The sequence below is a fragment of the Corvus kubaryi genome, unplaced genomic scaffold (genome assembly GCF_017639235.1).
Source record: "Corvus kubaryi isolate FWS band 111438036 unplaced genomic scaffold, C.kubaryi_AGA036_p1.0 37270, whole genome shotgun sequence".
Taxonomy (NCBI): domain Eukaryota; kingdom Metazoa; phylum Chordata; class Aves; order Passeriformes; family Corvidae; genus Corvus; species Corvus kubaryi.
Window position 1 is genome coordinate 911,783 of NW_024581083.1, and position 27,538 is coordinate 939,320.

General features: G+C 39.4%; 1 protein-coding gene across 1 annotated transcript; it reads left to right on the plus strand.

Annotated features, from left to right (window-relative positions):
- The first annotated feature begins 238 nt into the window (after positions 1-238).
- LCP2 (lymphocyte cytosolic protein 2) lies at positions 239-27,538 on the plus strand. Its single transcript, XM_042025373.1, has 21 exons — positions 239-531; positions 2,910-2,972; positions 5,541-5,587; positions 11,869-11,934; positions 12,835-12,866; positions 13,593-13,627; positions 14,932-15,130; positions 15,882-16,006; positions 16,897-16,966; positions 17,178-17,261; positions 18,005-18,030; positions 18,118-18,137; positions 18,235-18,339; positions 19,246-19,276; positions 19,930-19,942; positions 20,952-21,072; positions 23,558-23,607; positions 24,463-24,566; positions 25,377-25,460; positions 26,217-26,372; positions 27,093-27,538. Exons 1-21 carry the CDS (start codon positions 454-456, stop codon positions 27,213-27,215), a joined length of 1,632 nt encoding a protein of 543 aa, XP_041881307.1. The 5' UTR covers positions 239-453; the 3' UTR covers positions 27,216-27,538.

Genomic DNA, 27,538 nt, shown 5'->3' on the forward strand with positions numbered 1-27,538 from the left:
TCTTTGTGGGTACTTACCTGGGCTAGACTTGCACAGAAGAGTAACCCAGGTCTCTGCAGATAACATGACAATATTTTTATGCTGTATAGTGTGAATAAATACATAAATATTTATGTGTGCAAATAGGGTCCATAGGAGCTCACTTACATGTAGCAGGCAGAGCATTTTCATCACTCTGCTGTGCTTCCTTGTTTACTTATTTATATTCAGAGAAAGGAAGTGGTAAGGCTGACTAGCTGAAACTTTTCTGAGAAGAGACCATTTTGTACCAGAGGAAGCAGTGCCTCTCTGGAACGTCCTCACAACATAGTTCTATGCTGACAGGAACAGTTCCTTGACAGAAGCTGTTGGGCAGGGAATTCCTTGGAGGTGGCCACGCAGAGGGAATACATGGCTGTGTCATCGACAGCACTGCTATGAACACTCCCTGACTGCCTCGGGGGAAAACCTACCATGGACCTGCGAAATGTCCCCTACCGCTCCGACGTGCTCGCCTGGGAGCCAGATGACTTAGCAGAATATTTCAGGACGGTGAGTTTGGCTGTGTTTTGTCTTTGTCTGATGGAGGAGCAAACTGCTGTAGCATTGGTTGGGCTAAATTTAGGGATTTTATAATGGGCAAAGCTCGCTGCGGAACTAAAAGCAAAACCGCTGTCGAATGAGAAGCTGAGCTAAACTGGTCAGTGAAAATGAATCTTGAAAGGGATTTTTAAATTGGGTATAAGAGAAACTCATGGCTTTTTAGAGAAAATAAACACATTACTGTAACACTTGTTGGTGTCGCACACATTGACAGCTGCGGAGGGCACTAAGGTGTGAAGATTACAAGTTTTCTGTTTCATCTTCAATGATTTTCAGAAGTGATATTTTTTTCCAAATTGCTCGGTGTCACAAATGAGCCTCTGAATATATTCATTAATCACATCCATGGCTAGACTTGTAAAACTTGGATCACCTTGGGCTTAATTTTGAAATAATGGGAAGTTTATTCAATGGCTCCTATAACTCTATGGGAGTTTTATCTGGGGAGTTGAGGCAAGTTTGATAGTAGAATGCAAAACTACTTGATAAAGATGAGCAGATCAAACACAGAGTCTATGTCTACCAAATCTCCAGAGAAGTGAAACTTCCAACTACTTACAAGCCCCTAATTTTAGGGTGCAGGGGTTAGTGACAGAGGAAAGTGAAACCAAAAACTGGAGATTGAGCAGATGAGATCATTATCAAGAGGTAACTTCAGACAAGTACGAAAAACATTACAACAACGGTGCAGGGGGAAGTTGGACCACCATTTCCAAGAAATTAGGAAGGGAAAAACGGCTTTCTGGAAGATCTGATAATGATATTCTGAACAGTGATAAAAGGATTAAGTGTAAGTTCTACCACAACTGAGTGCACATTTATTTGTAGTGCCTCCCTTCTAGGATCAAGATACCCTCCAGAACAGAGATAGTGGCATTCCACCCTTGGGGAGCTAAATCAGGGCAAAAGCTGTTTAAGTCATCTAAAAAATCTGGGTAAGACAATAATGTCAGCCCAAGGCAGCCAGCTCTGGGCATCTGTCACAAGTGACCAGATCTTGTCCCCAGATGAACTCAGAGAATGAATGAACCAATGAAGAACCAAATTTTCAAATAATTTCCAAAGTCTTTCACTATGGGGTTTTTTTTGTTTTTTTTTTTTTTTAGAAAAAGCAAAGTGCTCATATTTGGGATATTCCAAGGTTTATTTTTAATAGCTAAACAGTATTTTTCATCAATTACTGTAAGAATGAGATTAGGTCTCAGTCACAGTGATGTGTTGCTTCCCTCTGCACACAGACTTGTGCTGATAACATCACGATAGCACTTGTTGTATGAAAGAAATTACTTAACAGGTTGAAGTCCTCAGTCTGCACAAGTTTTAACCTATCCTAACATATTTACCAGAGTTAGGACAGTTTCTTCATATGAATAACTGAAGGTGGCTCCTAAAAATATCCTCTCTGCTGTTCAGTTGTTTCCAGGATCCGTTCTCATGTACACCAAGTTACAATGTTACACCTTAAAATGAAAAAATGGGATACAACTATGAAATGATGTAATGCTCCCTATAAGAGGTTCTCTGCCTCCGGGGGAACTATCCCAGCAGCACAGGGTCATAACCTGTGACTTTCACTAACTTTCACTAACTAAAGTTTCAGGCAGAACAAGGATCATTCTTTTGTCTCAGCCTTCAAAAGTCACTTTGTCTGCCTGCTCTTTGGGTTCCTTCTGATACGGACCTGACCAGCTTGAAACAGAAAAATGCATTCTAGCCAGATCAAAAATATAAAAATTTTAAAAATATCAAAAACTTCAGACACCTGCTGGAAGAGTTTAAAAGTCATATCTTGCTTCATGGTCAACCTGTACATGAGCAACTTCTGAAGAGCATGTCCTTGTCCTAAATGCTGCTGGAAAACATAATATTGTGGAAAAGCTTTACAAATATTATCGGTAATTTCCAGGATTAACAAGTGAGATTTCCATCCAGAAGTGAAAGCTTTTTGATCACAACAATGAATCCTGTGACTGGGATCAGTCAGCTTTAGTATTCCTGGATAACAAGGTTTTAGCTCCACTTCTGCAGCTGCTCATCCCAGTCAGTACCACAACAATCCATTTTTCAAATATTTCTTTGGGCCAGGCAACTGTGAGGTGGTTTGTAAATGTGAGGAATTATGTGTTCCTAAATGGATGAAAGCCCTTAAGTCCACTGAAGAATGTCTGTCATAAAAATACATGTTTATGGGACAAAATGGGCCATTTAGGCAGGCTGTAGCATACAAAAAGGTACCTTGAAAGCATCTACTCAAAGCCAGCCACATGTTTAAGCATCTTAATTGATTCTTATAGTTAAGGGTGCAATAATCATCTTCTCATTGACAGCTAAAGTATAAGGACTGTGAGAAAGTCGTGAGGAAGCACAACATAAATGGACAAAGGTTTTTGGTAAGTGGAGTTGTAAAATTCCTTCCTGTAAAATTCCAATCAAGCGATGACTCCTCCTTATTTTTCAGTGGCAGATGAAGAGCCACCTCCCAGGTGGTTACTGAAGTATAAATATGGGAGGTAAATGCTTTTGCTAAAATCAGCCAGACAGCTTGCTTTAAATATGGACTGCTGGGAGCCCAAGCATGTTGTTCAATATGAATATTTTTTAGTATTTTTTTAAACTGACAGGGAAGTTCTAAAACAATAATCTTGTCTTAAATTCATCTCTTCCTTTATAGGAAGTTCTTGTTTTCCAATATTAACTACAGAAAACCCACATTTATTAATTATCCTCTCATACTAAAAAAGACACAGCCCTGGTCAGAATGACTGGCCTTTCACTGTAATAACTCCTTCACTTCTCTAGAAATAAAATTAGATTTCTTCTGTAGCAATACACAAAATCAATAAAATTTAAGAGCATCAAAACTAGTAAGCAAAGTCCCAGTGGCTTTAAATTAACATTGTTCCAGGCTTGGTTTAATTTTAGAAAAGCTGATAATTTCCACTGACAAAGCTGCTGTTTCCTGGTCTTAAATGCACATCCATGAAGATGTATAAGAGCTTTTAGTATTACTGCTTTTTACTTTTATTTTCAAATATTAACAGTTCTGTTTTCTCCAGAAGTAGTAATTTTGATCTTCTGTTTAATTAGTCATAATGGGGAGATCTTTGCATACCTCTTCTAAAGTTTTATATTTTTCATTTACTTGTCCTAATATTCAGGTTTTTGGCATTGCATTGAAACACAACATCAAAATTTTCAAGCCCCTTTTGTAGGAACAGGATATGACCCCTCCCTCCTACTGGAGGGTGGAGTCAGCATTATTCAGACGTGTCATGGGATTTATCGTCCCAACCCCCAAAGATCCTCCTCAGCTCAAGCACTAAGGATCTGTGGCTGGAGTGGGAGTTCTGGCTCTGGAAGCATGATGAAACTCTGGTAGTTTGTGAGGTGCAAATAAGAAGTGCAATAACTGTGTGATTTCTAAGTGATGTTTGTGATTTTCTTTTATTTCCAGAGTGTTTCTGTAATTACTTAGCTCAGAGTGCAGCAGCTCTTCAGAGGCATCCCAGCAGATTCAAAGGATGTTTTCTACTGAGCAAGCCAAGCAGCTGCTCACCTCTGCTCAGACTCTTTTTAAGCTTTTGACTACTTGTCAATTGTATAATGCAAAAAAAGAGAAAAGGTTCACTTGTTAAACAGAACCACAGAAAGAGACGTCCAGTAGAATATTTTAGACTACAAAGCAATCTGGAAAAAAATTGCTTCTCTTTATGAATAGTTTTCCTAAGAAACATCTTTTTCCATCTTGTGAGTGACTGGAAACTGCCAAATTACATTTGCACAGGAGCAGCTGCTCAGGCTGAGTGTTTGCTGGGTTTGCAGCTGTTGTCAGGTCTACATCATAAACCTGGCTGTAAAAGTGTTGCTGTAATTCATCAGAATAGCATCCTAGTTTCAAAGTCACCTTTCTGTGTCCACTGGCTACCACAAGGAAAGCCCAGTTGAGATGTAGTAGGAGTAAAACCAAAGGGGTTCCATGTAACTTATTCTAATAAAATTCTCTACTATTTGAAACAGAAAAGTGGCCCTTATAAAAGAGATTATACCTCTAATATTTGTCAGGTTTATCACCAGAACAGAACTCCAGAGAGAAGCTTAAAAAGCCTTTAGAAAAAACCATGATTCTTCAGGAAGTACTGCAGAACATTTCCACAAAAGTAGTACATTTTTCCTGTGTTTCACTCCTCCCAGAGGCAAAACAGCGTGGAAAAGTACAGATTGGATTTGTTCTGTCCTGAACATTGAACACTGGTTGTGAACCAATGTGTGATTAGAAACCTATTATTGTTACCAGTAAAAAAGACAGAAAGAACCAGACTATTGTCCATGTTCCAAAGAGAATTCAGGAAGCTTGTGATTAACTAAACAAAACACTAAAGAAACTAAATCCAAAGTTTTCATAATGCCTGAGTCTGTCCTAGCTGTGGATTTGCACATGCTGGAGGAAGAGGAGGGATGACTCTGCAGGAGCATCAGGAAAGCACATCTCAGTCAGGAGTTATCTCAGTCCAGTTGCTGAGTTATGGTTGAGGGGGGAACAAACACTCTCCTCCCCCCATCCCTGCTTCTAGAGAAATTTTTTTAGGCTGCCAAGGCTGCTTTTAAGTCCAAGGAGTTTTCTAGCTTTTAAGTCCAAGGAGTTTTCTTTCATGCCCACTGGAACATGGGATTTTACGTGTATTGTGATGTTACAGATAAGGTTCTTGGAACAAAACTCCAGCCAAAGGTCCTCTATTTTAAAATCTACAGCTTTACCCTGAAATTTTGCAATCATGCACAGTCTTGTCTAGTTTCACTGTGCAGACATGAAGGAATTGAATACACCTGGCTTCTGAAGTTGCTTAAATACCACATTAATTCATGCCACATTTTTGACTATATAAGTATGACTTACTTGGGTAAATCACAGGGTGTTCCATGGACAATTTTGTCATGTATCCCATGTGTTTCCTTTCCAGAACATGTCTGAAAATGATATTCAGAAATTTCCAAAGCTCAGAGTGCCGTAAGTAAAGTCGAACAACTCTAACATTAAAAATTATTTTAGCTGTTTTGCAGTGAAATCTCATAGGAAATATCAGGCAAATGATTTGTGAGTGTTTGGTTAGAGACCTGTTTATTGGAGCGTTTACTGAGAGAAAAAGAAGAATATTCCAAAATAAAATGAGTGTTGGCATGACTGCTCAAGCAAAATGATACGATACAAGAAGATTGTCTGGGGGATGTTCAAAAGAACTCGTGCATAAGTTCTTTGACTGATAGCAGCTACACAAAGGTTAAACTTTCTTGCAAGTATTACCTTTGAAGTATGCCTTAACTGTTCACTGCTTAACTGTTGACTTTAACTTAAAGGAAAAAAAAGTCAGTTATGTCCACAACAGAGGATTTGAAATGATTTTCATGTGCTTTTGCTTTAGGTGGGCGTTCAAGGTAAATCAGTCTGGAACATGTGATTCAGTGTTCAATAGCTTTCCTCAGGTCCTGTGGATTAGGCCTTGAAAAAGTTTCCATTTCATCTGAATAGCTTCCATATTTTCATGGAAGTTACTCAATGAAGAGCATTAATCTCATTAAGTCAATACCGAGTAAGAGAAATTGGCTTCTTCTAATGGTGGAAAATGAAGGATTTTATTTTGCTATGAGTTCTCTGCTACATGTTTAAGCTGGAGGTTAGAAGGTTCCTAACCATGAGACACATGGAGCTCTTCATGGTCTTCCAAACAAAGGAGGGGGAATAAAAGGGAATTCAAGCTGTTCCAGCACAGCTGTTTCTTTGTTGCTCATTCCAGACTCCCTCCCTCCACGCATATCTTGATTTTGCTGCAGAAGATACAATTTGCTTTGCCTTTTCTGATGCGTCAGAGCTTGTGTAAGGTGTTTTGGGGAAGACAAAAATATTGAAGTTTTGTGCTCGTGAGTGAGCTGGTGGGAAGAGCTGAGCCCAGCAGGACACCCTTGTTCAGATCAGATATGAAGGACTGAATTTGAAAGCCTTGGGCATGACTTGTTTCTTAGAATCACATCTGTATTGTCACACAATAAATACCCTGGTAATAGGGGTTGGTGGTGTGCAATATGTTTGTAAGGAGGTCCAGATATTATTTTAAGAAGATGCTCTGGTGTCTCAGAATTTCTGAACTCATTGTCAATTAAAAGAAACATTTAACAATGGTACTGATAGACCAGATTAGAATTTGTAATTCTCTGGTAATTTGTCCCACTTTAGCAATCCTTTGGCAGAATTACCTCTTGTTCTCATTGTCTGAATTTTTAATTTTGAGACCTTTTGGTGATTTCCTTTCAAATTGTGAATCAAAAGTAGTCAGTGGATGGTCTAATGAACTCAAAGATATTAATGCCATAGGTGAATCATTAAAATGAAATCTAACCATGTGGAGTTGCTCCTACCTCCTCACCAAACCTACTGATATCTCAAAATTTGATTTTCACAGTCCACTTAACTTGTGACACCCTGGAAAAAGTAAACAGCCTCTTAACTTGTGACACCCTGGAAAAAGTAAACAGCCTTTTTTAGCCAGGCCTTTTGGGTTTCTCACTTGTTACACCCCAGCAGAAACTGAACAGCCTTTTGCAATGAGATCTTTTGGGTTTCTCAACGAGAAGAGAATTTGAAATCAAGAGCTTTAAAAGAAGAGTGAAGCTTGGTGCACAGCTTGAGGAACTGAATAAATAAGTAGATATTTAAATCTGAGTGAAAGCTTGGGAACTAAGGCCTCTGTTCTCGGACTTTTCCACACTTACAAACAAGCAAAATATTCACTGGAATATGGTGATTTTACATGCAGAAAGGTCCTCCATGTAATGCCACTGTTTAAAACAAGAATTTAGAGCTTTAATAGGGAAGAGAACTGGTTCTCACTAAAAACAACCAGCCAAAAAAAACCATCCACAAACAACAACAATAAACCAAAAATCCACCAAAACCCAAAACAACCCTCCTGGATAGAATTAATGGGCAGAAGAATGTGCCATATTTTAAAACATTAATTTTATTACTTCAGAAGATCCACACTCATTGAAACACAAAGTGCTGGCTGGTGGCTTCTGCTGGAATACATTCACACGTTTCTTTTATATGATAATGCAAACCTCAGCTGGTAGGAAGAGTTCTTCTACAAGCTGGAAGACACATTAGCATATTGTAGTTGCACTACCTGATGCTCAATAGCAGTGCTAAAACCTGAGAATATTCTGCAAAAAGGCTTAATAGAGATAGCAGATGTTACAGCGTTGGCCAGCGATGACATGAATAAAAGATACATAAACAAGAGAAATTGTTCCCCAGTAACTTTAGCAGGAATATTCTGACCTACGTGCACCCAGCACCTGGAATTACACAAGGTTTGCAAAGCACAGCCTGCATCTGTACAGGCCTCCTGAGCTGGGTGTGTGGGTTTGCTAAACATGTTCCTCTGAGCAAACCTACAGCGCAGGCTTTTAATTTAACTGTGTCATTATTTGGGGATGATTCTGTGATTTTTCAAGAGTCAGAAGTAGGTCAGGGTTGTCATTACAAGGGATGACAGGTCATTTCCTGAATCTAATAATAAAACTCCACAACCGTCTGGTATTACTAACAGAATTGTTATTTTAAAAATTAATCTCCACTAGCCCTATTACAGGTGCATGTCTTCATAAAACTTTTGGCTTCTTTATAAAACCAAAAAAAAAAAGATTTAAGCACTATTTTGAAAATTAAAATGCTTCTTAAAATCTTTAGCTCTCTCCACTGAAAGGGCTGAACTTCTTGGAAAACTTTGCTAAAAAAGTTAATATTAATACCACTGTGTTTAGATACACACCTGAATTCTCACAAACACACTGTGTCCTGAAAGAGATACACTGGTGAAACTGGGAAGGGATTTGGTGTGTTTTACACAGAGCAGACATTGACCATCAGTCCTAAGTGCTAAATGAAACTCAGACCTAATCATGAGGGTGTTACTAACATTTTGATAATAAATCTAATGAAACAAGAGGCCAATATACAGCTTAAAACAGTTTTCCTATTGCTCATGAGCACTACTGGCAGTCAAAGAAAGTCATGAAGTTTTATGCTTGTGGAGAACAAATTTGAGTCTTGCAAAATATTTAAGCACATTCAACAGGGTTTGCCTTACTTACTGTGGTCAGAATTGATAAACAGAAAAAGCAAAGATTTCATTAAAGATGACACTGGTGGTTGGTTGATACCTGAGCCATGACATAAACACTGAAATTAGTCTGTCACTCCTGTTTACTATCTTGAGAGAAAAGGGTTCCAAGTTTTCAGGAGGCTGTTGATCCTTGTGGCTATTCCAGTGGCAGGTTCCTCGCAAAGTTGAGATTTGGAATTTCCAGCCTTGTTCAGAGAGCTTAGGGCATATCCCACAGCACTCCAAAGTGTATCCCATAGCACTGGTGGAAATTTCCAGTAGCAGAAAGCTCATCATTGCACTCATTGCATCTGCCAGCTCAGTGACACAGCCAGAGCCTGCAAACATTGCACAGTCTGAAAGTCGTTCTACTTTCAGAAGAGTAAAAGTGCAAACATAAAAATTGAGAAATCTGCACTTTCTCTATTGAAAAGGTAGGCTTTGGGCAGATGATGTCAGTGTGTGTGCACACATGCTCTCAGCTGAGATCTAAAGGTTGTTGCAAGGATTGGAACAGAACTGGTATTCAGGCAGTTTTGGAGTCAATAAAACAGCATTGCATCTGCCCAGCAGGGTCTTCTCAAAGGCCAGACCAAAGACTTGGATCACCAACTGTGCTTTTGCATAGTGCTCAGTATGCAGCTGTGCAGCCTCCTGGCTCTAGAGGAATTTGTATTCCACCTCTCTTACCCATCTTAAGCCCTTTATCCCAATACATGTAGAGTGGATTCCACCCATGTCAACAGTATCTGCAGTTAAGTGAACAAAAGCCAGTTTTGGAGTCCTGCTTTGGGGGCTGGTGTGGGTTTTTTTAAATTTCAACTTCCTGCCAGCTTTAAGTTTAGCAACTGGTGGAGGAGGTAGAAAGAGAAAGAGAAGTCTGAGTAACATTTTCTGCAAGTGCTGTTGCCTTATCCTCTCCTATCATCCACTCCCACATCTCAGAGAGCAGTGTGGTTTTGGTACTTCCTTCCTCACATGGTGACAGGCTCAGTTGCTCAGTGCACCAATCTTCCCTGAGAATGTTGCTTGTAAAGCGTGACCCTCCTAAAATTTTCTTTCTTCTAATAAACCCTCTGAGCCATTGGTTTTAAGCATTTCAAATAAACTAGAAGTAAAGATTAGACACTGTATCATCAAATGATTGATTTTTCTGGCAGAAAGATAAGATGATCAACTTTTTCCTGTCAGTTTTTCCTCAAAAACCAGTTCATGTAAATCCTCATAGCAGCTACCTCAGGTTTAGTCCAGAAAGCTTCCAAACACTCAGGTCTCATTCACCCCCATGGAAGTCTGAACTCTAAGAATTATTAGCTCCAAAACCAGTGAACTTTTCTTTAGCTGAAAAAAACCCGAGACATTCTGGAAGATCCTCTGCCTCTCCTACAACAGGGAATAAGCCACACAAATTCCATAATCCACTTCTCCACCAAAGCACTGATGTGTGCAGGGCAATGCTCACCCCAGGACATTTCCTGATGTCTCACATGGAATTTATTATTCACACAGCAACTTCTTTATCCCCTGCAGCAAAGGGAAATGTCTTGTGCAGAATGGGGTGGGTTCCATGGGAAAGAAGAGCAAGAGCACTCCTATGCCTATACCTTGGCATTTCTCTTGCTTTATCCAACTTGCTTGGGTAGCAATGTCAGGTTTGGACAGCTGTAATCCTTCTGAAATTGTTAACACTTGTGCATGTACTTATTTCAAAAGGGGCAAGCATGATTATATTGGCTTCAAACCAGAAAATTGCGAAATACTGCCTTAAACAAGAAAACCTAAACAATATTCTTTCTCTGTATTTCTCTTTTCATACTTGGATCCTTGAGTGCATATCCTTAACTTCACACCACTCATCTTCATCCTTTTCAGACAGCACTATTGCCCGGATCTGAAATAACTTCATTTTGGTTTGTTTTTCATATTAGATTGCTTGAAAACCTGTCTTCCTCCAGTCCCACCTCAGAAGAGCAGTTAGACATGAAAGATGCACTAATTAGGTCATTTGGAAAAAACTAGGGCATTGTTATTGCTGAGTAGCAGAAAAAGACATGAAAGGAGAAGAAAAACAAAATTTATGCCTGGCCATAAACGAATATTTTACAGTATTGATATCAACTTTGACTGGCCCAGCCTAAGATGTGTGGGGAAGAATTCTACAATAACAAACAAATAAGTTAAGATTTTACAGAATTTAGAAGCTGAGACAAACAGATATGTTAAATTCCTGTTTCTTTCATAATACTTGTATTTCCACAATTACTGTCTCTGACAGACCTAAATAATCAAGAGGGAAGTAAAATGGGATATTTTTAAGTGGATATATGTAAACAATTTTCTTTGCCACAGGACTTTCTCAATGAGAAGTAATGACAATTCAGAATCAGACCATGGCTCATCCTAAGCTTTCTTTGAAGAAAAATAATCATAGAGGCAAACTTCATTAGTAGCAGAGCAGAATTCTGGTCTCTCAGTAGAATTAACCCTGTGGATCTCAGTACTGACTCTCATCTAGCTTGGAAAGATCTCCCCAGGCATAAAATTACAGCTTTTTTATATTCCAGGAGTATTTCTGCTATGCCCTGAAAATGTATTAAAACATGGAACTAGATCAGCCTTTCCCCCTTCTGTGGTGGAGGGATTCTGGATGAGATATGGATTGGTTGCAGAGGAAGGAACATGAAAAGAATAAAGAGACTCAGGGAACATTTAATCCCTGCTTTTGCAGCCATAAGCTCTGTTTCCTGAAGTATTATTTGCTTTTTCCATGCAAAATCATACGAATGCCATGACCATTATTTGAAGCCGTGTGATGTCTACAATACCAAAGATTCTGAGACTTGCTGGGTTTAATGCTTATTTTTAAACATGATCCAACAACGTGGGGTTTTACCAAGGTCAAAAAAGTCTTGTTTGGAATTGGATGTGCTGTAGTATGGAATTGGATGTACTGCCTCCTTAGCAGTAAGATGGTAAATTCAGTGCTTTTATCACATAGTAAATAATAATAAAAATGAGTTACCAGATTAAATTTAGCAAATACGGGGGGATAACAGCTAGGAAAATGACTTCGCTGCTTTGACAAGTGACAAGGTTTTTTTTAAACTATTTTTGTTCTTCTTTTCAACAGAATTGTAAGTAAATTAAGCCAAGAAATAAACAAAAATGAAGGGAGGCTCTCTTTCCTTCCAAAATGGTGAGTAAGACAACTCAGCTTTCTTGTTCAAAGCTTTCAGATAGATCTTTTCTGGACTGGTTTTCACTTGATCAGTAATGCCTGGATCAGAAGTACAGCCTGGAAATTCTATAAGATAAAGCTCTGTTTCATTAATGTCATCTGATAAGAATATCAAATCCTGAGCCCATGAACACCCCAGACACTTCTGCCATGTCCAGAACCAAGTAAAATTTGCACATTTCATGCAGTTTTCTGCCTGAGTACATAGCCTTTAAGAAGGCTATGAAGCCTATAGAGCCTAGGTATATATTATTAATAAATCATCACTAATGCATTCCACAGATCTGTACATCATTACACTTTTTAATTCTTAATGATTTGTCATTGAATATAATACTTGCAGTAGAAAAAGAGCAAAAATTGCAAGAACATTGTATGAGAAAAGAACAATTTATGTCCCTACACAATGGAAACCAAGTCCAGTCCACATAATGTAGTTTTGCATCATCTGATAACATGATTTTACACCTTTCCATTAACTAGAATCCAAAACTAGAATTGAAAACCATAAAAATATTTTTTTAACCTTACAGATATTTATGAACTTGACTTTGAACATCTTGATCAGAATTAGTAAAGGAAGTTTCTGTTTTCAGGACTGGTAAATGTATCTACTGAGTCCCCTTGCTTCAAACCACTTGACTTCTCTGACTTCAATTCTTTTTGAAAGAGTCTAGATTCTATTAGGATCCTCTATGCAAAATATCAACTAATGTGTTTTTGGCATTTTGGGCAGAAACAAATTTCCCTCATCTGTTTAAGCTTCATTCTACTGTAACAGTTGGCTATTGCCTTTATTTGCAATAGAAGCATCAAACATTTAATAGAAAAAATTTATTTTTTGTATCTTTGTTGCAGGGCCCAAACACAAAAATCTACAGAAAACACAGGTAAGTGTATACTGGCAGACTCTAAAAACAAAAAGCTTTTAAAAGTATTAAAATGTTAAATTAGTATTTGCAGAGCAGAGTCAACTGAGGGGACCAGGGTTAGGAACCAAAAACCAAAACAATAAATGAAAATATAGCAGTATAAAGAAGTTTCAAAAAAGAAAAGAGTAGATGCAGGACAACAATTAAGAAAAAGTATTTTTAAAGAGCAAAGATGGTGAAGGAAGTCAAGAGCAGAGACTTTTACATGAGAATCCCCAAAATGTCTTTATTTAACCCAATAAATTGTATCAGTGCTTATATATTTCTGTTTCAACATCTCTGCCCTTCCTCCTAGCAGCACTGTATTAGAGAGGGAAGCTGAAATTAAAAAAAACCATCCTTCTTTTATGAAAGCTAAAATAGTCTTAAGCAAATAGATAAGAAGTCTGGGCTCATTCTGAAAGCACTTTGTTTCAAATTATATTTAAAAGTGGAAGTGGGACAAACTCGAAGTGCCAACACCCAGATCATGTCATAGCGGGGTAGCTCTGTCTTAGCTTTGAATCAGGGTGTTATTGACAGAGCCCTCCGTGGCTGCCAGCCTGCCTCTGAAAGAACAGCTCGTTCCTGTGGCACAGGACTGAGGTTCAGAGCTCACCTGGCATTTGTTGGGTTCTTTCTGTCAACTTATTATGTCTTTGACTGTCCATGCTCAGAAATGTGTGGTTGTGCTTCTTTACACAGGGTACGCTCAGGATGATGGTGGCTGGTCTTCATTTGTGAGTATTTGGGTTAAGAAACCCCCCTGGCTCAGGTTTTTCTGTTCTATCTGCTGTCCCTTGGGCAGCACAGCTGGGGGGAGCTGGGGCAGGAAAAGCAGGAGCAGGAATGATTGGAGTGGCTGCATACAAATTTCCTCACTGAGGAAGGGTTGTCCCCTAGAAATGCAAGGCAGAGCTTCAGAATGGCCTTCCTTATCCACTGGCTCAAGTAGAAGCTCCCAGCCTATGCCCAGGTCCCCACAGAACCACAGCTGAATTTTATGCAAGAGCTGTTTCAAGCTCTTAAAAGATGTGTCTAGTAGATGAAACTTTGCTGTGTTTATTCAGTGCCAAATTCTTGCCATTTTATTCTCTAGAGCTAATTTATTGAACAGTAATTTTTTTAAAGCTATTTAGACTGCAGAAGTTCCTTTTGCCTTCTGGCATAGAAAATGCCTTGACAAAGGTCATTAGGTGAAGCACACACACCTCAGCTGCTGATGCACAGCCTGGGTTCATGAAGATCTCTGAGGCTGACCAGTGCTAATGGCTTTTCTACAGAAATAAAAGGGAGAGGCATTTTTAGAAGACACTTCTAAAAACTTCTAGACACTGTTGCTAAGTTCACAGGAGATTTGCTGCTATTCTGGGAGCACAAGAGATAAAAGTAACCACCTACAGAGCACGTGGGCTCTGTGCCAGTGCAGAGGACTCTGGAAATTCCAGCTGTGATACCAGTGACAAGTGGAGTGTTCTTTTTCTCTCAAGCCTTGGCAGATTGCACAGATGTGCAATGACCATATTGACACTGTGACCTTATGAGGCCCTGCAAGTCCTACCAAGGCTGGTTTGGGTCAGGAGGACACCAAGACCCGAATCAAAGACCTCTGTTTTCATGAATAATTTTTAAAAGTTGGATTGCATGCTGTAGAGGACATGTTAGAAAGCAAGAATGACAATCAGAAGCATCAACTGCTGCTCCAGTGTGTTCCTAGGAACACTGGATCGTTTGCTGGTTCCTAGTCTATTCCCTAAAACACTTCATGCATTTCAGTAAACCTGCACCTTATCTTGACCTCCCACTGCACTTACTGTGATCTAATGATATTTGTTCCTTTCTTAAGCTCTTGAGTGCTCCATGCATTAGTGGAATGTTGCCTCCTTTCCCCATATTATTTCAAGAGATTTTTTTTCCCTCCAACTGGTTGTAAAAACTTGGTCTCTTCCAGAGTGAAAAATACCACAGTGAAAGGCCACAAGGAAACTGCTCTGAAGGGTTTAATATTCTGTTCCAGCACCCACTTTTTATGCTCATTTCCCAGGATGATGATGATGACTATGAAAGCCCTGATGAAGACCAGGAAAAGGAAGATGAGGCTGACTATGAATCACCAACAGAGGAACCTGAGGAAGCAGAACATGACAGTGATGGTTATGAGCCACCTCCATCCAATAATGATGAAGCACATCACAATGTCATATTTCCTGCCAAGTCACTTCCAAGCACCACAGATTATATAGGTAATTACTAAAAATTAAGCACTATTAATAATTTACAAATTAGCTTTTCCCACATTATCAGCCACATTTTAGGTAATGGAATATAGAGGGTTTTTCCTTGAAGTTAACAGTGTAGTTCATGAACAAGACTTAGTGACACAGACTTGGTGGGTTTGTGGCTTTCAAAGTTATATCTTCTACTTTGGACAAGCTCTGTTGGAATAGTTTTGTATGATGTGGGCATTATTTGGCCTTTGATTTGAAACTCTGTGAGGTTACACACATGTACATGCTACAGTAGCTTTAACAGTGCAACCTTGGACAGAGCAAGTTGTCACAACAACGGCAAAAAAGCTCTAGTGGAACTTGGGAAAAGAACAATCAGCCTTCCCTGCCTGTCATTTTTGTTTTACATCTGATTCCTCAGCAGCCTGGAGCTGTAGAGTCCATTCAGGAGCACAAAGCTGCCATTCAGATTGGCTGGTGTGTCACACACCGTGCTGCAGGGAATGAAAATAAATCCTGTGGGCCAACAGACTGGTGGGGGGAGTCATCCCCACAGGGACAGACCAGCCTGGAACTCCCAACACAACACACTGATCCTAAAGCAACTGCTAATTATATCCTACAGCAATGCCTTTATGATTAACTTCCTTTATGCTTAACTTTAGTATCCAGGTTCTTGCAAGGGCCCTTTGTCATAACGATCTAACGAGTGTCAAATAATCAAACTCTGTATAGTTGGTTAGTTTGAGATTTTTGTTTTCTTTAGACAGACCTTCAACAGCCAGATCACCACATCAGCCTCCACATCAGCCTCCACATCAGCCTCCAGTACCACCCCAGCGACCTGGCCCAGCCCCAGGACCAGCCTCATTTGGGGGAAGAAGTGCTACTGTACGTTCCTTTCTTAATATCTCACCTATTTCCTATGTCAGTATAGAAGTCCAAGTGTAAAGCCATTTTTATTCACCTAGTCTATGAGGAGGAAGAATTTCAGCCATCAAAATAGATTTGAACTCTGTTACAGGGTGGCCAATGTTCAAGGAAAAATTAAATTTCACAGGAGAAATATATTTAATTATTTCATATTACTTCACTGTTTCTTACACTGGAAACACACACCTACTTGTGAATGCCTCTCCCACATAAATTATGTATTTTACTGTAAGAGATGCCTCTCTGTTTTGAAAAAAAAGTTACATTTTTCTGAGCTATGTTTTCTAGCAGTTGTCCAATTGAATTAAGACCACATAAAAGTGTAAGAGATTGTATAATCACAACACTGATGACCAAAATTTGATTCCTTTTTTTTTCCCTGCTGTGAATACTTCAAAACTGGAAGCTCTTGTGCTGTTGACAGCTGGCAGTACAGGTTTAGTGTTTGCCAGAGTAGATGTACACTAAACCTACCCTTGGATACACAAGTAAAGGTTTAGGCTGTGACAGGGGGACTTTTGGTCTGATGCAGTGTCACAGAGATACAACAGCGTGGTGAAGCTCCTGTTTCTTTCCTTTGACAACACACCCCCTCCCTGAAGATCCATCCCACTGGGGTGCTGGGAGACACAACAGATGGAGGCAATTCTGCATCCAGCAAAAACCAATGAGTGTAGGTCATGCTGCAGGAGGGTCCATGGCTCCTGTCCTTCCTGCAGTGAGCAGAGACTGGGTCCTTGTGCTGTACCACACAAAGACTGGCAGATGTGCATGGTGGGGTCAATACACTCCAACTACAACAGAAGGGTGAAGACACATTTTAACCACTTGTTAAATACTTGTTTTAGCTGCCAGCTTTCCCTCCTCCACCAAGCAACAACGACTTGAACAGAGACAGAAACATGAAGCTTTTGAAACGTGAGTACAGCTGGTGCTCCCTTTGCAAAGCTTTTCCCACAGACTCTGCAGCACTTCACTTCTTCCTCTTTTTCCTCAGTTCCACTCTCTTCTACTACTCATACAGGAGTCTCACTTGTTATTTTAAGAAGTAACACCAGTTCTAATGTATACAAAATAAAGATGTATTGACATATACCAGCAAATTATCTTACGCAGCTGTTGTGTTTAGCCCCAGCTCCTTCTATAGACAGAAGCACAAAACCCTCCCTGGATCGCCTTGCTCCCCCATATGAAAGAGAAAGCCCAGGATCAGGTCAGTGTTTGCTTACATTGATATCGCTGGGGTTGCTTTAATTGCTGAAAATCAACATTTGTATATAATTAATGCAAAAAAACAACCAAATGCAATCAAGGTGATCTTGAGCAGAACTTATAAAGTGGGAGAGAAATTTCATCTAGAAAACAGCAACCCTGGGTCAGACAGGTGAACAGACAGACATTATGAGCACCCTGTGCAATAAAGGTTTGATGTACACTTAAGTGATTGAACAAGGAAATATTTAGTAGATTAAAGGAGGAAATCAATTTTGCATACAAAGGTAACGAAACTCTGCATACACTGCTGTATGTAATGCTGCAACAGACTTAAAAGAAGGCTGAGAACTAATAAGACACCGAAAAAAATGGCATTTCCTTCAGACCTGAAAACCACATTATATACAAAGCATCTACAGATATGACTATATAATTTTATTATCTAAACTCTTATCTGTTATATAATGGCAAAAAAGCACACAGTAGTTCAAAGCTGAACCTTAGATAATATGATTGTGACACATGCCACGTTGAAAATGTTTAAATGTCCCTTTAATATGAGATATTGCAATTTTGCCATCATTTGCAAAGCCAAAATATTTTTCTGGCTTATGTCTCAGGAGGCTGAGAGCATCAACCTGCAAGATTAACTTTCAGTTATATTCAAAAGTCATTTATTTCATAGGAAGTTTAATTAATTTACTTCCATTTTTTCTAAATGTAAGCTTTTTCTGTTTTCAGGGAAGAAGCCAGGCATTCCTGAAAAGGTAAATATTTTTTTTGTGATTATTGATAGCTTTTGCCTATTTTGATATACTTACACATCCTCTTAACTATTCCTTGTTGTTTTACAGCCTCTGGTTTCACAACTAAGGTAAGAGTTTGTCCTCTGCAAATGATCCTCTCATTGCCAGTATTACCCAGTTATTAAGCAGCTTTTTGCCTTTATTTTATCTCCTGCTCCTGTTTAGATCCCTGGGAGAACAGTTAGCAATGATGCCGAAACCTCCTGTCCCACCAAGCGACAGATATGAAAGAGGCAATCCACCTCCTCTAAGGAAGCAAAGCCCTGGAAAGTAAGTGCTCATTTAATTGAAATTCAATAAAGGAGAAATTAAAATTAACAAAAACATGGGCAAGCAACACAGGATGGTCTGATTTAGTGGTACTGCATGACAGCAGGGCCTGTGGATAACAAAGTTTTGGTTTGTGAATATGCACAGAATGTGTTCTAAGCTGCAGAAAGGTGTGAATGCAGAAAAACCTCTCTCCAGTCATATCTGAAAGAGCCATTGCGTGGGGCATGACTCACTTCCAAGTTGTCCAATGATATATATGATCCATGGTTTTTCCATCAGATCAAGTTCTTGCTCTAGGGAACATTCTTACTTGAGTGCTATTGCTATTGTTTTAGGGTGTTAGAAAAGGAAAGCTATACTTCCGTCCCATTGATTTTATTACCCTGCAAAACTCCTTCTTAATAGCCAACAGCATTTTCTAGCAGAACTGGATCATTCTCCAGCATTTTTTAGACAAGCTGGGGGCTGAGCACTGACTGAGCTTAAAACAAGATAAGAAATAATTGAGATCTGCTAATCAGCCAGGATAGTTTATCAGAGAAACAAAGCCTGATTTTCTTATGATGTGCTCCAGCAGTGCTGCCAACTATTATAAATGAGTTCAAGACTTGAAGACTAATGTTTCATCATTGTACAAACTTGTTCTAAGCTCTAATCTTACAATCAATTCATCAGACATTTTCCTTGTTGATAAAATCAAGACGGGCTAAGGACTAGAATAATGGCTTAGATTATGGCTGAAAATTAGAATCTTAGATATTTTTATGAGGAAAAAAGTGTTTCAACATCCCTTGGTCTTTAAAACTTACTATAAATTCATGTTCTAGTTGAAAATATGGCCTAATGCACACGAAGTGAATGAGTAGTATTCCACCTATGATGAGTGCTTTGTTTTAATTTCAGGCAGAGTTGGCCACCACACAAGAAAAATGAAGTAAGTATAGTCTCAAAGCATATATTTAAAAGTATAGGGGTTACAGTTAAATTAAGTACCAGTATAAACTAATCATTCTGGAAAAGGGAAACAAGTTTCTTTTATAAATTATAAGGAATACTCATGGATCTTTCATAGCACATGGAGTGTTTTTAAAGAGTTCTTCTATGTCAAGCTCAGTTTATTCCCTGAGAACTTTATCTTGGATATCAGGAAGAAAAGGCCAGAATTTGTTCTGTGACATGGAAGAAGGGGTTTTGCTTAAAGAAGATTTGGGCTTCTGGGGATTTTTTCAGCTTAAGCTGACCTAAAAGTTTCACTTTCAGATAACTCTGAGAGTCTACACTTACTTGAAGGAATAAGGAAAGTTTATATGTCCTGAGAGTTTCTGACTATTTTAGGTCAAGATGTGTTATGGGTCATCCACCACACATCTTGTTTGTAAATAATAGCTGCATTTTAATTAAAAAACTTTAAAAATTATTTGGTGCTGCATGAAAACAAAACAACAGCATAACATTTTAGAGGGAAGTGACAGTGTAGATATTACTACACTCAAAATTCACCAATGTCCAAATTTTGTTTTGTAAAACATTCCTAAGGACTGTGCTATAATATGTTGCTAATTCCTTTTTTTTTTTTTGGCTCCCCAGGAAGAAGAAGACAGTAAGTATTTCTACAGTGATTTTTCAAACTTAAAATCTTTTTGTCTTACTTCTAAAAAAAAGATAAAAAGGAAATTATTTCAGAGTTGTTGCCTTAGAGCCATTTCAAAAGTCAAGTGCTACCTTGATAGGCTGTAGAATTCTTATAAAAGTGCTTCATGCAGATTTATATATCAAAGCCACAAACCCCAGGAAATCAATAGCTAATAGCTTCCTTCAGCCAGACAGTTACCAGCCAGCAGGATTTCTTATTTTGAAATGCATTACATTAGAGAGATTTGTGTTCTGCACACAGCATCAAACAGCTGGAAACAGAAACCTGGTGTCTCCCAGTTCTCAGTAAACCCTGCTGGCACCAGGCTCTGTGCAAGCTTATTCACTTTTATGAACAGAAGCAGAACTTCTTTCATGTATCCAGAGTGTTTATAAATTACTGCAGAATCCTGATTTCTAAAATTAAGTTGGTAAAGTGACTCCATAACAGAAACAGGACATTTGGCCAACTCTGTGAATGATCACTGCCCCTAAGCCTCCATAAAGAATAAGGTTATTTTAGCTGTGCAGAGCACAGTTAACCTGTTCCACTCTTACTGCTAGTTCAGGACTGAGGACACTGCAGAAAGAAAATGTTTTATTTCAAGCTGGTAGAAATCTCAGAAAGATGTTCCAAAAGGTGATCTCAAACCTGCTATTTAGAAGCAACGTGACAGAAAACGTGTACCACCTTCAGCTCTGCTGCAGTTAAGGTACCTCAGTTGTGGCTTATCCAAAACAGAAGTCAGAAGATGTAAATGTTGCTCAAGTCTGTTCCATTATTTTTAATTTTAATACCTACTTTTAAGTTTTCAGCTGACCATATGAGTTTACAATCTGTAACTAACACGCCAAGGACGGTTTATTGCATTATGCTTATCTAATTAAAATGCAGTGAGGTGACAGAATTTCTTCATTCTACTTCATTTAAGAATGTCTCACAAAAGATTTAAGTTTCCTCCTCTTCCTCTCCACAGCTGCCCCCCAAAGACCAGTGCCACAGCTGTCCTTGCCCCCATACAGCTCCAACGCATTCCCACCCAAATCTGTCAAGCCTCCACCTAAGCCAGGATCCAACAGTATTCCTGCTGCAGAAAGGTTTGTTTCACCGTGACTGGTCATTCCTTTTGAGTTTCAATCTCTTGGCAGTTCAGCAAATACCAGCATGAGTGTGGCTGTGGGGTTCTCAGGCACACAAGGTAACCACGTGTGATGCCTTTTCCTGGTCTTAAAATCAAGAGTTGTACATGGTTAGAAGGGGAAAAGGGATTTTACCTTGGGATTTATTTTAAGGATCCTTAGATGCACACGTCCAGATCATATGCATCAAGATGCACCCCGCTGAATATACCCCAAAAGATGGGGTATAACATTATAGGTGTTACTAATTAGCATATCTATCAAAGATTCCCTAATGAAAGGCTCAAGTGAGCCCCCCTCCCCAAGGAACCTTCCCCTGGATGGCTCTATCTTGGTTTACAGAATGTGTTCTGGAGAGGACCTTGGGCTCTGGGGCACACTGATCCCTAGCTACGAAGCTTCTAAGATGTTGAGTCTCTTAGCTTGACAAACAAGTCCAAGAATGTAGGCAAAAAGCACTGAGAATACAGGAGTTGTAAAAAGGTATAACAGGGGTATAAAAGAAAAGGCAAAAAATCTTCATGGCATCAGCGTGGAGTAGTTCATTACTCAGACTGTGCCCTTGCCTCTACAAAATGCTCATTAGTGCTGTTGCCACTATCCAGGAGAATCCTTCCTAGAACTGAAGCTCTGTATCAGTGGAGCAGAGAGTGTACATCAGGCAACCAAGAAAAAACCACGAATCTCTCTGGTTTATGGCAAGGAACTATCTTAGACCCTACATGGTACAAGGCTTCCATTCTTGAGGCATCTCTCCCATTGCCTGCAGGATCCACAAGAATGACAAGTCCTTTTGGGAAGGGATCATCTCCTACAAAACCAGGCAGGATGTAGGACAGAGGGGTCCTCCATGCTCTAGGAGCTTGAGTGTTAGAGGTGCAACTCCTCACACTTCAAAACTAAAAAACAGCACAACCCCAGTGTCTGGAGTTGAATCTGAAAGAATTTCACCTCCCTTTTACTAAATTTTACTATGATGGTTGATAATTCCTATTTAAAATTGTGAACCTTCCTGCAGTTTTTTCTCAGCTTCAACTTAAAAATATTTGATTTTTATGCCTTCATTTGTTAAACAGAAGAGCTCCTAACTAAATTTTGATTTCCGATGTAGCATGCAACAGACTTAGACTTTGATGAATTAGAGTGGTCTCCTTAAGTCCACATCTGATGCCCATTTCCTAATCTCTGTATTCTTTTAATGGCTCTGTGATGAATTCCTCACATTTACCATCACTCTCTGGAACTGCTGAAACCAAGCAAAACAAATATTGCAGTAGCAATAGCAAGGTCATATGCAAATTGAACTATTCCTGTGATGAGCACTTCTGCTTGTATTCAAAGAGCATTGCCAAATTTTGCTGTAGCAGAGGCCCCCAGTTTGACTGATTCTCTCCCATACATCAAATCATGATAGGGTGTTTTTGTTCTGCAAACAAAATTAGCATATTTATCTCAGAACCTTTTCAACAGCTCATTTAAGCAGAAGAGAAATATGAACAGTAAAGGAAAGGAGTGCAGGCCATTTGTTCTCAATTAGGTGAAGAAACCAAAAATAGTAACAAAAATTGAAGAGTGGGACTCCATTTTGAGCAGTTTTGGATGTGGGTTGAGGTTGGCAGAGATCTCTGGATGTCTTCTGGTCCAACCCCCTACCCAAGCAAGGTCACCTTGAACAGGCTGCCTGGTACCATGACCAGATGGCATTTGTATGTCTACAAGGGAAGAGAAAGATTCCACAACATTCTTAGCAACCCACTCCAGTGCTTGGTTGCCCTGACATTAAAAAATGTTTCCTGATGTTCAGAGGGAACCTCTGAGTTTCAGTTTGTTCCCACTGCTTCGGGTCTTGTCACTGGGCACCAGTGAAAAGAGCCTGGCTCTCCCTTCAGGTATTTATGTGCTCTGATAAGATTCCTCCTGAGCCTCGTCAGCTTCCCAGCTCCCTCAGCCTTTCCTCACCTGGGAGATGGCCCAGTGGCCCTTCCTAGCTTGCAACATAAATGTGAAACTGCATTTTTATCAACAATGTTACAGAAACTGCAAGAAAAATAACTCTGTAAGTGGAACCCCACAGCGAGCAATGTCTAGTGAGCTGCTCCCTGTGCTGCCTGCTCTGGGGGAAGGACAGAGTCATCCCTGTGAAAACTCAACAAGCTGAAGTACTTCTCTCTGCATTGATCCTGGTACAGGAGTCTTGGTGGCCTTGACTGATTACCTTATTCCCAGATACTGAGCTCCAGATAAACTTAAAGGTGGATCCACTTACATGAAAAGAAGGAAAGAAACACAAAAAGAGGGAAAGAGAAGGCTCTCCTCACCCTGCACAGGTCTCAAGGGGCTCTCACATTCTGTAAAACAGGCACAAAGTCCAGATCAGGTGATCAGAGCACAGAAATGTTGTAGAGAAATGTTGTATTTATACTGACTATTTTTTTTTAAACAGTGGTAGAAACCTGTCTACAACTGGCTCACTACCACCACGCTTCCATCCAGGTTTGTATCCTGCATTCTTGCATTTTTTTTCTTTTTTAAGTGATTGAAAGTTGAAGGGTAGTTTCAGTGCAGTCAATATAGTAGTTTGTTTTTTTTTTTCCTATGGATGTTTCTGCTTGGTCTGTGAACAGAAAACTATCGAGCTCCTGAAAGGCACCTTGTGTACCTTCCTTAGTCTGAATCAAAGATTTTGGGCTTCTTTTCCTCCTGAAGTTTGGTCTTCCTGCCTAGTTAAACCAGTGTCCAAACTTCATATAACCATCCTTTTCTGTACAGTACTGAGAGCTGAGGTATGCAAATCACTGTGGTATGCTAATACTCCCCAAAAAGGTTAGCAAATGCTTTTCATGTGAAATATGCTCCATATTTATCTGGTAGGAAAAAAAAAATAAAGAAAACTTAGACATCAGTTGCTTTACAAGTAATTTTTTTGCATATGGTAACAGCTGTCAGTGTCCTACAGTGACATTTTTTACTTTCTAATTGCTGAGAAGGCAAGGATTGCAAAGAGATAATATTACTTCTGTCTCTAAAGAAACCAAGTTGCTCTCAAGTGAATAACTGTGGTACAGAAACTGATAAATTGTCACCTTTATTTCAAGTTCATCTGTTCTTATGGAAATCTGAACTGCAAGAGCTCAGTTAAAGCCCCTGTGCACCAAGGATGAAATTAGGTAAAGAACCTGGTTCTCATAGAGAAGCCTAAATCTGATTTCAAATCAATTCCAAATGTCTCAGTAGCAGGACGATACAAATACTTCATGCTTCGTAAAATCAAGATCCTACACCCTGGATGCACAGATGAAATTATTTTCCTGGTTTTAACATTGTTTTTCTACTTTTGTATCTTTGAAGGCGGCAACAGCAGATCTCCTTCAAGAGGCCCAGCTGACATGAGACCTCCCCTGCCAATTCCTAGCAGGCAGACTGTTCACCAGACAAACACAGAGGAAGATGAGGTACAAAACATGAACCATAACTGTAACGACAGCAAATTTTCTGGTTTCGAGAAAGAACGTCTTTCAAAGTTGTTTTTCTAGTCGGTAGCCACTGTCAGGACGCTACTGAGTGCTTTCAGTTTCCTTTTCTGTGTCAAACTGTAGTGCCTTATTTTGTCCTCACCAAGAAAAACAGCAATGGATAAACCCCAATAGAACAAAATAAGAGAAATACTTGGTTGCTGGGTTACTTGTTTTGCACAACTCCCTTCAGGCAGCATTAGATTTTCAGTTCTCCTTCCACAAAACTTTGATGAGTAAAGGACTCATTCTTTTAAGTGCATTTTTCCTTCAGATTTCCTTAAATAAAACAAGTTTAGAGCAAATCACTTGTGGTGATAACACTGGGCAACCATACAAAGTATATTCACAGGAAGTCTGCATTATTGTCTCAGATGATAGTTAAAAAACAAGCAGACAAACGAAGGCAAAGGATGCCTTTGTGCCCAGCGTCCAGGTAGACAAAAGAGAACATGCCACTTAAAATCTTAAAATATTTGGAAATATCTGTTTTCTTATCTTACTTGCAGGGGCATTACAGCAAGATCTGTAATATTTTCAAATTTATTGAAGTGAGCAGATAATTTAAAACAATTTAGCACTACTTTCCAGGAGCAGGATTACTTACAGCAGTATGATCCCTGAAACTCATACCCTCAGAGGTTCTGCACATAGACCCAAATATCCCTCACACTACTCTACAGATTTCTCTCTACTTATTTGTGTGTTGCCATTCCTGGCAGCTGACTCTGTCCTTGTCCTGTCCCCCAGCCCCAGGGCTCTCTGAAGGATGAGTGGTACGTGGCTTTCGTCAGCCGGCCCGAGGCAGAGGCAGCGCTCCGCAGGATAAACAAGGTACCTGCAAAGGGCTGGGCATCCCACACTCATCTAGGCCATAGAGACCAGCAAACTGAAGTACAGGTTCAAACAAGGCTTGTCTGTGCATGTGGAAATAAATTAAAATCATAAATAGAATTATATCCCATTGCTGTGGGAGCTGTGGTTGCTCTCTGCTGCCTCACAGCACATGCCATGAGCTGAAGATGGCACCTGCACCACACCAGGGACTCCAGTACTAAAGTCCAGCTTATGAGGTCCCATTCAGTGCCTTTAAGAAAGGGATTTCCGTGGAAGACTTGTCAAAATAGATCTGAAATTAAGAAAAGCAGAGAGAGTGATACAGTATCACTGCCTTTACCTAAATTACACAGACAATGGCATTATTTTAAGCTGTCTGTAAATACATCACATAGGAACTTTGATGGGCACTTAGCAGAAATGAACTTCTCTTCTGGTTAAAGTGATATGAGGTTTGGTCTTTGATATCTTACTTCCTCATTTAATGGAATCTCTTCCTCATTTAACACCATTCCTACCTTCCCTAAAAATCTGCTTTTGGAACAGAGAGGAAAATTTTAAGTAGCAAACTGAAAGACAACCCATTTGTCAAATGACCTAAATGCTTTAATAGAGCAGTTTCTCTTATGGGAAAGGAAAAAGATTTCAGAAAGAAAAACCAGTTAAAAGCATGAGTGCTGTAGGTAAGGTTGTTACATTGATCAAGCCTAGAAGTGTCTGCTATTTGTCATCTTTCATTTTTTCATGTTTCAGGATGGAACTTTCCTGGTGAGAGACAGCTCACGCAAAACTGTTACTCACCCTTATGTACTGATGGTGCTGTACAGAGATAAAGTGTACAACATCCAGATCCGGTACCAGGAGCAGGATCACTTATATTTGTTAGGAACCAGCTTAAAAGGAAAAGAGGTACTATGTGTTTTTCACACTGCTTCTCTTCATTGTAAGGGATCTCCTGCCTCATTTCCTAAGTGTCAGGTGACTCTTCTCCTGGAATTCTGCTTATTGTCTTAGAGTTATTCATGGGAGAATGTTGTTATTGCTGGAAGTAGAATCAGGCTGTGCTGTTTGCACTCAGGGAATGAAGGGGTGGCCTTAGAACACAGCCATTAGAAGTCCATGTACCTGGTTAGGGAATGCTTGTTTACCACTGAGATACCAGATAAGGGAAATGCAGAGCTGAGAGCTAATCCATACCTGCCAAGTTACAGCTTTGCTCCCAGACCGGTGGCTCAGCCCCAGCCAGCAGGACTGTGTGGGTTTGCTGGCCCCAGACAGACTGGTGAGCACACTCCTGGCAGTTCTGATCGAGACAGAACCCCCTGAACTGATCAGCCAACTCTGAACTCCCAAGTACAGTCATCACATCAAGCAGATTGACAACATCATGTATTAAACAGACCAAGACTACATAAATTAATTATACAACATTGCAGCAGCAATAACAGAGTTACTGAGCTACAGGTCATGGCAGGAATGAGAACAGTTGATCTGGTGGTATTTACTGGACCTTATGTATTTTTATGATACTGATAAATATTTAGAATTTTAAAAAACCCTTTTGTTTCTACTGGTTACTAATAATTCTGACATTTTGGCCTTAGCCTTCTCATTTTTTCCATCCCACAGGAATTTTCTTCTGTAGCAGATATCATTGACCACTTCCAAAGAACACCCCTTCTTCTGATTGATGGAAAAGACAGAGGTTCAAGAAACCAGTGCATGTTAAAATATGCTGCAGGACATATTTAAATGAAACCTTAAAGAAGATCACATATGGTACTGAAGCCTACTGAAATTTGTAAACTTCAAGGTATTTCCCTTTTCAGCAAACTAAAATAATGAAGTCATTAAAATTCATAATTTCAAAGAAAAAGGACTATGTTATTTTTAAATTATGCCTTAAATACAGTACTCCGTAAATATAATTTTCCTACAAAGTGTTTATTACTGTCCATTAATCATACAGCACATGATAATTTTTTATCTTCCAAGATATGTATATCCTCTTGAAATTATTTCCACACCAAATTTGATGAACCATAAATAAATATTAGTACAAGTCTCTGCTTTCA